This window comes from Citrus sinensis, chromosome 3 (genome assembly GCF_022201045.2).
Source record: "Citrus sinensis cultivar Valencia sweet orange chromosome 3, DVS_A1.0, whole genome shotgun sequence".
Classification (NCBI taxonomy): domain Eukaryota; kingdom Viridiplantae; phylum Streptophyta; class Magnoliopsida; order Sapindales; family Rutaceae; genus Citrus; species Citrus sinensis.
In genome coordinates this window covers 6,536,044-6,550,518 of record NC_068558.1, presented here as the reverse complement: position 1 = coordinate 6,550,518, position 14,475 = coordinate 6,536,044, and the positions used below count along the sequence as shown (strand labels likewise).

The following is a 14,475-nucleotide window of genomic DNA, read 5'->3' as shown; positions in this document are numbered from 1 at the left end:
TTGCAACCAATGCCATGTGCAGAAACTCTATTAAAATTTCACACCATGAGCAAGAATAATTTAATAATTCTCAAGAAAAAAAAAAAAAAAAAAGGAAGAAAGCACCGACTACATGACTTTTAAAACACACAAAAGTACATGCCGACTAGGACATTCTAATTTTTGGAAAACACAGTTAGTTTAGTTATTAAACTCAATCTTTCCTTTTGATAATTTTCTCTCGTTTAAAATATATTAAGGCGATGAATATATTACAGCTAAATCCATTTCTTATATTATAAAAAAAAAACTGAACAAAAAAAGAAACGAAAAGAAAAGGAGATAACATGGGAATACAAGAGGGCGACAACTCCACGTAGGCAGGGCAACTACTGTGTCTGCTTGAATAGACAACAGTAGCAAATTCAGTGTAAGAATTTACAGCGATGGAAAACAAAGGCACTGAAAACAGAAACCGAGCAACAGTTACAGTTAGCAAAGACGAGGTGATTGCGAAACTCAAAGACGACGGCGACTTCGACAGGCTTCGTCTCAAGATCATTCGCAAACTCAAGGACGATGTAAGTCCACCTTTTCTTACATTCTTAATTTCTTCACACAATCTCTTAGGGTTTGAATCCTGGTACCATAAATGAAAGTACCTTTTTCTTTTTAATAGCAATTATTATTATTATTATTATTATTATTATTGCGAACTTGGAATTGCGAATTACCTCATAATTAAAGTTGTGGGTGTCAGTTAGTTTAGCTGGTAAAACCTCTCCTGGGAGGTACAAGAGATCTGTGGTTCGAATCCGCTCACGTGGGTGGGAAGGGATCTAGTTTCTAGTCTTGCTATGCTTTAATTATCACTTGATATTTCAATTGAATGGTGCATTCAGATATAGAAACAATTTATACATTGTTTTGGAGAAACTATGGCTGTAGTTTGTGTTGATTACTATTTATTAATTTGGGGAATGAGTGATTTCGTATTTAGTCTCATATCCAATTGCTGTCTTGTGGTTGGCCAAGATGGAACAACAGTGTTTGCTTGTTATCTGATGTAATGTGTGACTGAGTTTGCTTTTCACACGTCGTCAACATTTATCTTTGTCACGTGGCACTTGAACGCAAAGAGAGCTTCAGTTACGTAAAATAGGGAAGTGAAATAACTTAAATGTAAGCCTTTTAATTGAGTTACATGATATCTCTTAGATAAGCACTCCTCTTTAACTCCGTTGAATGCTGAAAAATTCAATCTGTTAATTTGGATACTAATCCGAAAAGTTGGCATTTTTTTTTTTGTTGGGGGGGGGGGGGGGGGGGGGGGGTCAAGTGTATTTTCTTTTTGGAGGATCTTATAATGCTTCCATTGTCACCTCCTATTGAGGTAGAAATCTGAAAAATTGAATGCTTCGTCAATTTTATTTGTTTGAATTCTGGAGTTTTTTTCTTCAATGCTTGCTGTTAGTACAACTCTTCCCCGCCAGGAAAATGATGAAATTTTGTTTTATATAGAATTGTTTGGCAAGTCATTTATTGATTCTGATCTATCTATAGTTTTACTAGATTAATCCTAACAATATCCGTATATATATATATACTTAGAGCTGCTTTAACATTCAACCTATTTGAGAAATTTCCAAAAACTTCTTTGCCCTTGTTGCCCAGCATCTCTTTTCCTAGTGAATGCAGAATTTTACAAAAAGAAGATAGTTCAAGTAGTTTCTCTAGAAGCCTTCTTGTGGTTTTGTTGTGGGTTTTGCATTTATTTTTAGCCAATATGTAAGGGAAATCCTAAAGAAGGCAATAATTGCAGGAAGAGTTGCGCAACAATATTATTTCGGCAGTGAAGCAGTCAGCGGCACTTAATCGTGCAGGTGCTGAAAATATGAAGCCTAGACAACTTTCTGATGCCATATACGAGGAAGTTGGGTGAGTTTTCCTCTTTTTATAGTATAAGCTAGTTGGGCGAGTTTTCCTCTTTTTCTAGTATAAGGTACTTAATATTCATAAAAAAAATTCATTCCTTTAATACTCATTTTCTTAAAATTCGCTAATGGTCTTATCCTGACTGCAACCGTCAGAAGCAAAGTAATGAGCCAGATGTCTGATGGTGTATGGAAAATAATCAGATCGGAGGATGGCATGAAAAGTGAAATTATGGAAACAGTGCAAACTGTCTATGACAAATTAGTGAATCCAGGAGGGACTAGAGTCGGAGACTCATCTACTTCTGGTATGATGGCAGTTACAAAGGAAGCTGGCCGTCATTCTCCCATTACGTTCTCATCCGGTAAGGTTGATGATACAGTATCTGATTATGAGCCAAAAGAACCACCGGGTTTCTCTCTGCCCCGTAATCATGATGACAACAATCATGAGAAGCAACCCCAAGACAGACTGCAGGTGCCTGTGACTTACAATAAAGAACCTGTGGAAGAAAGCAAGGAAGAACCTCTTCACCCATGTCCAGCTGGATTTTCTAAAGAAGTGGAGCACAGACAGCCAGTTGATGGCAGTGATGAGGACCCTGATTTCCCTCCTGGCTTTGCTTGATGAGTCAACATGCAATTCAGTTGGTCAACACCATTGTACAGCCATAATTTTATTGGTAATATGATATGAATGATTCCTCCTTAAATACCATTTGAGGTCCTTCTCAGATTTGAGAGGTTGCTCCTATACATCAATTATGGACAGTTTCTTTATGTTCAACATGGTAGAAGGTTAGATGATACAGATAAATTAGGTATTTTTTGTTCTGTTAGGTTATCTGATAGCTTTCTAACTAATTCTATTTCTGGAACAACTGATCGAAGCTTTTGCTGGATTTTTGTGTTATAAAAAAATTATCAAACAATTGGCATAAGTTTTCATCTATTGCATGTATACGATAATGAAAATTGAGAGAATTTTTTAAAATGTTTGGAAGCTTTTTTTTTTTTTTTTTTTTGCTTGCTTGCTTTCACTGTGTCCAATCGTACTTCTGTTTGTGCTCAAGTGAATGTTTGATGTTGCAATCCATGGGTAATGTGACTGGCATGCATACACACACACCCACACGTATCCACATAAATAGTTAGTAATCTTTTGACTTAAAGTGGTGACAAAAAATTTGGGCCATTGATTCACTTCATTCAATTTTACGAGGGATTGATGAATTAGCAACAATAAATGTTAACTTTTGACTTTAGATTCCAACCATGGGATTGAGAGGATTAATGGATGGAAATTTGTGTTCCAATTCAAGGGGGCAAAAAAAAAAAAAAATCTCATACTATATGTATATGACATCAATATAGTTCTTACTTCTTCTTCTCCCGTTTTTGCTACATTATTTGATGTTGATTTTGCTTTCCAATCTCCACCAGTATTGCTTCTATGTTCAGCACATTGATGAATATGTTGAATCTGTGCCTGACCCCAAAAAAAAGTTCTCTTTTTGCTGCTGACCTGTTTGTTGAAAGTTCAACCATTTTACTACGTTGTTGGTGAAAGCACAAAGAAATGAGAGGTTACGCAATTGTGATGCTTCCAGTCTTCCTGACAAGGAGTTCTGATCAAAGATGACATAAGCCATGGCTTGCCTACTCTTACTAGCAGCATCTTACCCAAACCTGACTGAGATTGCACTTTGTACAGTACTTGGTAGCAGCCATCTTTATTGGCATTGCAATGCTCTTTGTGAAGTTCGCGCACATTGTCAGGTTTTTTTGTTACAGCGAAAGGCTTGCTCAACCTTATATATAAGTCTGTCAGTTAAAGTTAAGAAGTGCTACTAGAATATTATGGTCAGGATCAGTCAGAAATTGTGGCTGTATAATTCCATTTGTCAGTGTACTTAAGGGACAGCAACAGGGATGTGGTTTGTAAGTTCTTATTTAGATGATGGCGTGGCACTGATTATCTTTGCCATGCTCGTCTAGTTTTGTCTATTTTAAACGCTCACTTGAAAGATAAGACCAGTTCCAGATACGATCAAATTGTAGTCTTTAAGCCTGGCAGGTATTGTTGTTGTTATTATTATTATTTTCCCCTTGAAAATAAGCCTGCCGGCTACCCTAGTACGCATTACTTAAAATAACAGGGAGGTGATTTTATTGATCTATTTGAGTGCTTGAGACAAAAAGGCATGGATGCCCCAGTGAGATCTTTCCTTGCTTGTTCCAGGATTCAGCATCTGTGTGGTATCTGCTTCCATACTTGAGAAGATTCTTTCATTTCATGATTGTTGGATGCAATGTGTTCTCTCATCTCGGCCATTACATTTTGGTTAGGTCTTGAGTCTTGACTCCTATGGTGGCCATGGAAACTGCAATTATTTTAGCATAACAGTAGTTACGCATTAGCTATTATCTAACATTTCGGTTTCATGGAAACTAAAAAATTCCTTTTAGTGCCCAAGTTGGAGTCTGGAGTTGAAGTGTTTGTCCGGCTAGTCTTCATGAATTAAAATTCTTAAGTTGAAACAGTGTTAAGTTGGCTCCTAAAGCTCTCTGTCACCGGCAGAGAAGTGATGATATGTTGGCAATGTTAGTATGCGACTGGGATTGTAACAGTTTTTGGCGAAGTTTGCTCATCTGCAAATAATAATTCCATAGAAGTAGAAATTCTTGTAAAATATTTTTTCTTAAATAAAAAATAAATTTTTTTTGCAACAAATCGGGGTTTTCTGATCCTTTTCCTGCTCTGTGAAAAAGAAAGTTTAACAAAATTTTTATTCTAAAATGACTGATACAACAGAAATTGATCAAGAAGGTAAAGAACATTTGCTCTCTTACTTGCATTAATCTAGTTAGTTAGTCCACCATATCATTTACAGTAATTTTTGGTAGTTTCACAGAATCATGATTTATGTTGATGCGAGATTCTGGTTCTCCTCGTTCTACGACCAGGGTCTCTGCTCGATCAACTTCACCACGACCAGGATCTCTCCTCGTAAAGCTTCTTCTCCAGAGGTTCCTGCGCACACAGACAAGTCAGAGTACGCCGGTTGTTTTCCCGGCGCAAACTCTCTGACGCTCAAGTTAGATATGAAGGTTCGGGGAACGCTTGCCACAGATCTTATGGCTTTTGGGTAGTTTTCTCTTCTTTAGAATTTCTTTATCTCCCTTCTAATCTCAAAATCGCTAACCCTTTTACCTTCGTTGGCTACCTTTTTATAGGCTTCCTCTGAATCCTAGTTTTCCGCAGTCTACGTCCGTTATCCTCCCACCTCTCGAACGTGGATTCCTCATTTCCGTAGTCGTGGGTGGTTGCGTGGCCTTCGTGCCTAGATTCTCGGGCTGGAGAGCATGCCTCGCCAACTGTCGTTGACGGGGTCTCCTCGAATCAACCCTTAGCAAGAATACAACAGGAATGGCTTTATGCTTCTTACAGGAAATTGGCCTCGCAAATGACGTGCTCGTGGATGAGCAGGATATTCTTACCCCTGTTTCCCTGTTACCTAGCTCTTACAGGACACACCTGCTCGCAGACTTCTGCCACCAAACATCTGCTCATCACGTCTGGTCTCGTCGGAGTATTTCCCTCAAACACCGGTGGTGTTGGGTAATGTAATGGACCAGTAGTAGAAACTTAGCAGTTCTTGGTCGCGTGGGACTGGAAAAGGCCTCGAGAAGGAGCTGACCAAGGTCAAGGAGGATCTTCAAAGGCAGAAGGCTATGTATGAGGCTCAGCTCGAATCTCTCCGTGATTCCCACCGAGTTCGGGTCAAGAACTTAGAGAAGGAGGCTGACAACCAGTACGACCAGGGACTTCGGCATTCCTATCGTTGCATCATGGCCGTCCTCGGGAAGCAACGCCCTGATCTGAAGATGGATGACCTTGCAGCTGGTGTTGCTCAACATATGGACGAGGAGGTGGCCAAGGAAGACGCTGAAGGGGTAGAGCCGATCGTGATTGAGGAGGAAAACTCTCCTCCTCGTGCAGTACCTGCTGATGTTGGCGAGGCGAGCACCCCCCCCGGACGCAACTGGTGATACCCCCCTGCACCTGAGGAGGTCCAGCCAACCGATGCTGCTCGGCTTACTGATCCACCATCTTCTTGATATATTTCTTGTATTGTAATGAACAATGTTTGTGAAGATTATCTCCTCTATTAATTATTAACAAATTAATAAAGATATTTTTGATTACTTTCTTGTGTTGTAATCATGAGTTATTTTTCATTTGAGAATCTGCTCGTCTTTGTCTGGTCGAGCAGGTTCTGGCTTGGCACATGGTTTTGCCACATGCCTTTGAAAATTCTTCAATGCTTGGGATTCTGCTCGCCTTCGCATGGTCGAACAGATCCTGGCACGCTTGGCTTCTGTCTCGCCATAAAACAGGCTTTGAAACTTGATGAGCCTTTGCATGCCTTTGATTCTTCAAGGATTGGGATTCTGCTCGCTTTCTCGTGGTCGAGCAGATCCTGGCACGGTTGGCTTCTGTCTCGCCATAAAACAGGCTTTGAGACTTGATGAGCCTTTGCATGCCTTTGATTCTTCAAGGATTGGAATTCTGCTCGCTTTCTCGTGGTCGAGCAGATCCTGGCACGGTTGGCTTCTGTCTCGCCATAAAACAGGCTTTGAGACTTGATGAGCCTTTGCATGCCTTTGATTCTTCAAAGATTGGGATTCTACTCGCCTTCTCGTGGTCGAGCAGATCCTGGCACGCTTGGCTTCTGTCTCGCCATAAAACAGGCTTTGAAACTTGACGAGCCTTTGCATGCCTTTGATTCTTCAAGGATTGAGATTCTGCTCGCCTTCTCGTGGTCGAGCAGATCCTGGCACGCTTGGCTTCTGGTCTCGCCATAAACAGGCTTCTAGACTTGACGAGCCTTTGCGTGCCTTCAATTCTTCAAGGATTGGGATTCTGCTCGTCTTCTCGTGGTCGAGCAGATCCTGGCACGCTTGGCTTCTGTCTCGCCATAAAACAGGCTTTGAGACTTGATGAGCCTTTGCATGCATTTGATTCTTCAAAGATTGGGATTCTACTCGTCTTTTCGTGGTCGAGCAGATCCTGGCACGCTTGGCTTCTGTCTCGCCATAAAACAGGCTTTGAGACTTGATGAGCCTTTGCATGCCTTTGATTCTTCAAGGATTGGGATTCTGCTCCCTTTCTCGTGGTCAAGCAGATCCTGGCACGGTTGGCTTCTGTCTCACCATAAAACAGGCTTTGAGACTTGATGAGCCTTTGCATGCCTTTGATTCTTCAAGGATTGGAATTCTGCTCGCTTTCTCGTGGTCGAGCAGATCCTGGCACGGTTGGCTTCTGTCTCGCCATAAAACAGGCTTTGAGACTTGATGAGCCTTTGCATGCCTTTGATTCTTCAAAGATTGGGATTCTACTCGCCTTCTCGTGGTCGAGCATATCCTGGCACGCTTGGCTTCTGTCTCGCCATAAAACAGGCTTTGAGACTTGATGAGCCTTTGCATGCCTTTGATTCTTCAAGGATTGGGATTCTGCTCGCCTTCTCGTGGTCGAGCAGATCCTGGCACGGTTGGCTTCTGTCTCGCCATAAAACAGGCTTTGAGACTTAATGAGCCTTTGCATGCCTTTGATTCTTCAAGGATTGGGATTCTGCTCGCCTTCTCGTGGTCGAGCCGATCCTGGCACGCTTGGCTTCTGGTCTCACCATAAACAGGCTTTGAGACTTGTCGAGCCTTTGCATGCCTTAGGTATTTTCTTCAAAGCTTGGGATTCTGCTAGCCTTCTCGTGGCCGAGCAGATCCTGGCACGCTTGGCTTCTGGTCTCGCCATAAACAGGCTTTGAGACTTTGTCGAGCCTTTGCATGCCTTGGATAATTTCTTGAACAGTACAGTTGGCTGAAACTCCTCATTGATTCATTTATTATTGAATTCGGCTTACATGAGATTGCTTTGAAATAAGAAATAAAAAATAGAAAACAACAGGCACGGGCAGAAATAACTTTAAAATATGAACAAGTCTTACTAAAAATATTTCCTGGGGTGTGCCGCGCTCCATGGGCGTTTCACCTCGTGGCCATCCTCGCGAACCAGCTTGTAAACTCCGGGTCCAACTAGCTGCCATTCCTGGCTTCCACTCGGGTATCAAGGGATGTTATCTGCATCGATTCCCTTGCTGCCGAGGAGTAACAGTTTCGTGCGATTCTCTGGTCTCCTCGTACCACTCCAACTACCCCATTCACCCGGTACTTGAGAGCAAGATAATGGTTGGACAGTACTGCTTTGCTCATCCTCAGAAACGGCCGACCTAGGATTATCTGGTAAGGACCCTCTTCATCAACCACCACAAAATTCAGTATCATTGTCCTTTCTGTCGGGGAGCTCCCAATCGTGATAGACAGTTCGACCACGCCCAGATGGACCAATTTTCCTCCTCCAAACCCCTTCAAGGAGGTATTGGTGTAATCCAACTTCAGGTCTGCTATTCTCATCTCCTCCAGGGTTGACTTAAACAACACATCAACTGAGCTCCCTGTGTCAACCAGTATCCTGTCAAACTTCTTGCTGGCAACAGTGGCCTTGATGACCAAAGCATCCTCGTGGGGGTATAGAATCCCTTTTTCATCCTCATCTGTCCACATGATTGGCACTTGCCTGACTCTTGCACGTTTGGCTGTTGGGGTGTTGAAGAATACATCTTTGCTGGTCATGGCGTATCTAGCGTAATTCTTCCTCGACCTGTTGGAATCTCCGGCCAATGTTGGGCCCCCAGCTATCACCCTTACTGCAGGCTGCTCGCGCCTCGAGTTCCTGTCACTCTGCTCCCTTTCGCTGGTCGAGGCTGCCATTGGGAATGTCCCATCTATAAACTCGTCCAGATATCGATTTCTCACCAAATCTTCAACCTGGGTCTTGATATCCCTACAATCTGCTGTGGTGTGGCTATGAGTGCCATGGAACTTACAATAGCGCCCCCTATCCCTCCTGCTGGGCAGCTTCGTTATTGGGGTAGGGAGGTACAGCAACCCTTGATCCTTTATGGCCTCGTACACCTCATCCAGGGACATCTTCAAGGAAGTATACCGCCCATAATCCTGGTTCTGGTCGATCAGGTGCACTGCTCTTTCTCTGTTTGCTCCGTTCTGAGTTGGGGGCGGTAGCAGTACTTCTGGTCTGCTCCCTCTGCTACTGTGGGAATGTTGATGGAGGCCACCATATGCCGAATCATGCATTCTCCAAGGCTCCCTAGCTGGGGAACGAGGAGGTTGCGCCCTGCTGCGCTGATACTGTGGTGGCCTCTGATGAGGTTGGTAAGCAGTTACCCGACCTCCTGCTCCACTACCCGAGGCCTGGTGGTCCCTCCTCCTGATCGGGCCATTCCCCGGTAATGCTTTCTTCTCTTTCCTCCCCAACCCTTCTAACTGGTCTGTCTTAATCCGTGCTGCCTTCTCCTCTTCAATCTCAATGTCTCTTTTAGCCTGCTCGCATACGGCCGCGTACGTCTGAATAACTGGGCTTCTCAAGTTGTACCACAACCTTCCTATCTTCACCCCTTCTTTCAATCCCCTTAACGCCTGAGGGTGGTTGAAGGCTCCCAAGTCGAGGACAGCACGATGAAACCTCTTGATGAATTCCTGAATGGTTTCTTGCTCCCCATGTTTCATGCTTTTCAGCTCCATCATGTCATCTTATGGTGCCATTGCCCCACTAAACTGCTCTGCAAATTCCTGGCACATCTGCTCGAAGGTTTTAATGCTGCCCCGAGAAAGTTTCATGTACCATTCTCGTGCACGTCCCTCAAGGGATAGTAGGAACACCCTGCACCTTTGGGATTGAGATAATCCTTGTACCCCAGTTATGTCGTTGAAGCGCTCTATGTGCACCAGAGGATCAGTTCTTCCCGAGTATCTAAGGTCTGGGAGGCGGAAATCTCTCGGAATAATTGCCCTCATGATCTCTGCTGCGAGCGGTAATTCTCCGTCCAGCATTATCCTCCAACCAGGAGCTCTGCTCCTTCCTTGCATGTCGTCAATTATCTGCGCTAGTCTGCGCACTTCCTCCTCCAGCTGCACTGCACGACTAGGGTCACGTGCTGCAACCTGATCCCTCTCTTGCTCCACATCAAGCAAGTGTTGCCTCAACTCTGTTTCCTCTGCATTTGCCACCCCGTCGTCCTCGTCAAAAATCTGTCTTGCCGGGGATTGCTCTTCCTCTCTACGGAATTCTCCCCGCAGAGGTATGTTACCTCTCTCACCACCAAATCTCCCGGTGGTTTGACTTCTCCTCGTACTCTCGGGACCTGGAGCCACTTCCCCAACTCTCATCCTTTCCTCCTGGGTTACCCTTCGTTCACTTCGCAACTCATGCAGGATGGTTGTCAGGGTCTCCATCTGTTTTTCCATCCGTTCCATCCGGTCGAACATGGCTTTTTCCCATGCTTCACTGGCTATCTCTCTCAGAGTCATGGAATCGTTAAGCCTCATATCACCCCCTTGTGCACTACTTCCTCCTGTCTCCATTGCTTTTCACTTGCTTCACTCCTCTTCTTGCTATCAACAGAAGCTTTTTGATCAGCTCCCCACAGACGGCGCCAAAATGTTGATGCGAGATTCTGGTTCTCCTCGTTCTACGACCAGGGTCTCTGTTCGATCAACTTCACCACGACCAGGATCTCTCCTCGTAAAGTTTCTTCTCCAGAGGTTCCTGCGCACACAGACAAGTCAGAGTACGCCGGTTGTTTTCCCGGCGCAAACCCTTTGACGCTCAAGTTAGATATGAAGGTTCAGGGAATGCTTGCCACAGATCTTATGGCTTTTGGGTAGTTTTCTCTTCTTTAGAATTTCTTTATCTCCCTTCTAATCTCAAAATCGCTAACCATTTTACCTTCGTTGGCTACCTTTTTATAGGCTTCCTCTGAATCCCAGTTTTCCGCAGTCTACGTCTGTTATCCTCCCACCTCTCGAACGTGGATTCTCCATTTCCGTAGTCGTGGGTGGTTGCGTGGCCTTCGTGCCTAGATTCTCGGGCTGGAGAGCATGCCTCGCCAACTGTCGTTGACCGGGTCTCCTCGAATCAACCCTTAGCAATAATACAGCAGGAATGGCTTTATGCTTCTTACAGGAAATTGGCCTCGCAGATGACGTGCTCATGGATGAGCAGGATATTCCTGCCCCTGTTTCCCTGCTACCTGGCTCTTACAGGACACACCTGCTCGCAGACTTCTGCCACCAAACATCTGCTCATCACGTCTGGTCTCGTCGGAGTATTTCCCTCAAACAATTTACAATATGGAAAGGACATTTTTTGCTCACTAGAGGGAGCGAATCTGTTGAAAATAGTATTCTAGAGGGGGGGGAAACGGTAAAAAACAATTTTTGCATATGTCCTTGAGCAAACAAAACTTTGCACATATGTATATATATAACAATCCCAGTGCCAGTGTTGAAATATGAGTTGTTCATTTTCTACTTATATGTTAACAGTTGTCTTTTTTCACCAACTTTTGCAACCTCATTGGATGTTAATTTTTCTTCACACCATTGCTTTTATGTTCCTTATAGTTGGATGAATGATTGACAAAGTTTTTTCGGGGTGCACTGAAAATTCTATGTACGTTGCTACTTTGCTCATTTGAAATTAGTATAGTATACCCAAAACTTCAAACAATTTACTCGGAAATATAAAAACAATGAGATGAAAAGATGGTAATCACGTTTTGTTGCAGTTTCAGGAGCACTTTATTCAATGACAATGCAAGTCATTGCTTTTCCCACTCTTGAGTAAAATCTATTTCTTACTGCAACCTTACAGAGATTGGACTTCGTACAGAGTACTTGGCTGAAACCCAAGTTATATAACCTTGAGCAAATTGACCGGATGTGTAACCTGACCCAGAACGAGTGAATGTCACAGAGTATGTTGCCTTCTGGTTCACTTTCGAGAAGTAAAGCTTGCTGGGTTTCACACTCACAACAACCCCTTGTGGTGCAACAACATTGACGGCATAAGATGAATACACCTGACCAACATTTGTCACTGTCCTTGTGAAGGTCTGAGCTGGCCCCAGTGTGACAGAAAATGAAGGATAGTTTAGTTGGGCCTCGGGTATTTTTCCTATACCTGAACACACGACTGGCCTGTGCACAAGAATCCCAACTTCCTTATCGCTGTATCCCAGACCACATAGGTAAGGAATGTAATCATCTGGTTGGATATCATAGACTAATCCTGGATCATTTGCCCTCGATGGATTAACATGGCCTGCACCAATGGCAAAGATATCTGCCGGGCGAAGTGTTTCATCAACTATGCGTTCACCGTTCATATTCAAGAGATCAGCGGTGGTCATTAAAGCAGATTTAATGGCAGCTGGTGACCAATAAGGATGAGAGCTCTTGAGCAGGGCTGCAATACCACTTAGGTGAGGACATGCCATTGATGTGCCGGACATTATGTTGAAAATGGATTTTGGATTTGTATTAAAGTCAAGTGGTTCAAACCAAGCTGCTAGAATGCTCAAACCAGGCCCGATAATATCTGGCTTCAAGATACCAGGGCTAGCCAAATTGGGACCTCTTGAGGAGAAGGAAACAACTGTGGGAGCTAGGGAGTTTCCGATAACTGTTCCTTTAAAGATGATTGTTGCCATAGGTGTTGCTGTTGAATTGATGTAGGATTTGATCTTCAGTCCAGCATCGTTGCTGACATGTGTTGCTGGAAGAACATGAGGATCAGCTATAACACTGAAGGCATTAGGTTCATCATTCATGAGAATCATGGCAGCACCACCAGCATTTTTCACTTGTTCCCCTTTGAAAATTCTTGCAATGCCCCCACCTCGTTCACACAGAACTACCTTGCCTTTCACATCAATACCACTGAGGGATCCATTTCCGCAAAATGCAGACTCTGGTTTACCATTCATGCCAGCATAGACAAGAGGCAACGGCGTCTGAGGGAAGTCCTTGGGCTGGAAAACGGATTCACCATCAAATTCTTCTCTGTTCCCAAGCTTTGCTGTTGCTACAATGCTCCTATCTAGGGTGCTTGCTCCAACTGTGAGAATCCATGGGGCTTCATTAGAGATTGTACTGTTGAAAGGGCCGGAATTTCCAGCTGCACAGCTTACAAATATTCCCTTTTGTATTGCTGCAAAAGAACCTACTGCTATGCTGTCGTTGAAAAATGGAACTGAACCTCCACCGATTGAAATGGAGAGGACATCAACGCCATCCTCAATGGCTGCATCAAGCCCCGCGAGTAAATCACTCTCAGTGCAATCTACATCGCCTCCAAAGCATACTTTGTAAATTGCTAGGTGAGCATAAGGTGCCATCCCTACTGCTGTGCCTTTGGCATTTCCAAGCGATTCAGCATTCTTTACAAATGCACCAGCAGCTGTGCCTGCTACATGAGTTCCATGGCCGTCTACATCAATGGGCGGTTCAGTTCCCTTCACATTACCTTCAATATTGAAAGTCCTTGCTCCTATAAGTTTGTTGTTGCAGGTTGAAAAGTCACACCGTCCTTTCCATTTTGCTGGCGGGGGTGGCATTCCTTCATCACTGAACGATGGGTGATCTGGATTAATTCCACCATCCAGTATTCCAATTATCACTCCCTTTCCAAAGTTTGATTCTTTCCATACTCCCATCCCCTGGTGCAACCCCAAAAAGCTGGGCGAGTGTGTTGTCTGGAGCCTTACCTTCCTCTCTGGACGTGCTGAAACAAAACCATTTTTCTTTTTCATGTCTTGCACTTCCTCCTCGGTAAGTTTTGCCGCAAAACCACTGATCACATTTTTGTATGAATAAAATGGGCGTTGCTGCACGTCTGAGCTTTCCAAGCTATATGGCAGAAAAGACCTATGCCAGTTCTCTACATATTCCGATTCAGCAAGATCGCTGCCTTCTGGCTGCTGGACACTGACAATGTAAGTTTGTAAATTGCTTCTTTCAGTAACAGATGAAACTTGATCAGTTCCATGAGCTTTCTTAAAATGGAAGATGAACAAGAGAGTGAGAAAGATGAAAGCAGTGGCAGCCATCTTTGTTAGCAATGCAGTACTCTTTGTGAAGTAGGAGCACATTGTCAGGATTTTTTTGTGGCTACCAAAGGTTTGCTCAATCAACTATATATATAGCTGAATGACTGAAACTTGGCCGGTTGCTGCACATAAGTCTGTCAGTTAGAGTTAAGCACTGCTACTGGAACACTGTAGTCTAGCCTGTTCAGAAATTGTGGGTTGTATAATTCCATTTGCAAGAGTACTTAGGAGACGGCAAAAGGTTACTGTTTGTAAGATTATTTTTTTGAAAAAAAAATTTATATAAACGATAATGTTGCACTGATTGACTTGCCACTCTTGTCTTGTTTGTATATTCTAAATTACCACTTGAATGATATGACCAAGTCCACGTCTAGTCCAATTTGTAGCTTTTAAGCCAGACGGGTACCTTGTTATGGATTTAATGGATGGGGAATTTTTACAGATCTTTTTGTGTGCTACTAAATAAGTAAGTAAGGACAAGAAGAAAATGGAACAGACAAAAGGCAACGATGCCCCCGGTGAAACCTTGA

The 14,475-nt window shown here is 43.5% G+C and overlaps 2 protein-coding genes across 4 annotated transcripts; one reads left to right on the top strand and one right to left on the bottom strand.

Moving 5' to 3' along the window:
- Positions 1-188: 188 nt before the first annotated feature.
- On the top strand, positions 189-4,093 carry LOC102621967 (uncharacterized). 3 transcript variants are annotated; one of them, XR_370530.4, is made up of 4 exons: positions 199-560; positions 1,802-1,917; positions 2,070-2,596; positions 3,357-4,093. XR_370530.4 is itself a non-coding variant. In XM_025098410.2 (3 exons), exons 1-3 carry the CDS (start codon positions 426-428, stop codon positions 2,539-2,541), a joined length of 675 nt encoding a protein of 224 aa, XP_024954178.2. In that variant the 5' UTR covers positions 189-425; the 3' UTR covers positions 2,542-2,865. The 3 variants fall into 3 exon arrangements, 2 of the variants coding, with proteins under 2 accessions (XP_024954178.2, XP_006477336.2); XM_025098410.2 differs by lacking the exon at positions 3,357-4,093 and having other exon boundaries at positions 189-560; positions 2,118-2,865; XM_006477273.4 differs by lacking the exon at positions 3,357-4,093 and having other exon boundaries at positions 200-560; positions 2,070-2,675.
- A 7,242-nt stretch (positions 4,094-11,335) lies between these two features.
- Positions 11,336-14,089, bottom strand: LOC102621483 (subtilisin-like protease 4). Its single transcript, XM_006477523.3, has one exon. It carries the CDS (start codon positions 13,982-13,984, stop codon positions 11,690-11,692), a length of 2,295 nt encoding a protein of 764 aa, XP_006477586.2. The 5' UTR covers positions 13,985-14,089; the 3' UTR covers positions 11,336-11,689.
- Between the last annotated feature and the right edge of the window lie 386 nt (positions 14,090-14,475).

Coding starts and splice junctions, on each gene's coding strand:
- LOC102621967 (XM_006477273.4), top strand. CDS start 426: ATGGAAAACAAAGGCACTGAAAACAGAAACCGAGCAACAGTTACAGTT. Junction 561..1,801: donor TTCGCAAACTCAAGGACGAT/GTAAGTCCACCT, acceptor CAATAATTGCAG/GAAGAGTTGCGCAACAATAT. Junction 1,918..2,069: donor GCCATATACGAGGAAGTTGG/GTGAGTTTTCCT, acceptor TGCAACCGTCAG/AAGCAAAGTAATGAGCCAGA.
- LOC102621483 (XM_006477523.3), bottom strand. CDS start 13,984: ATGTGCTCCTACTTCACAAAGAGTACTGCATTGCTAACAAAGATGGCT.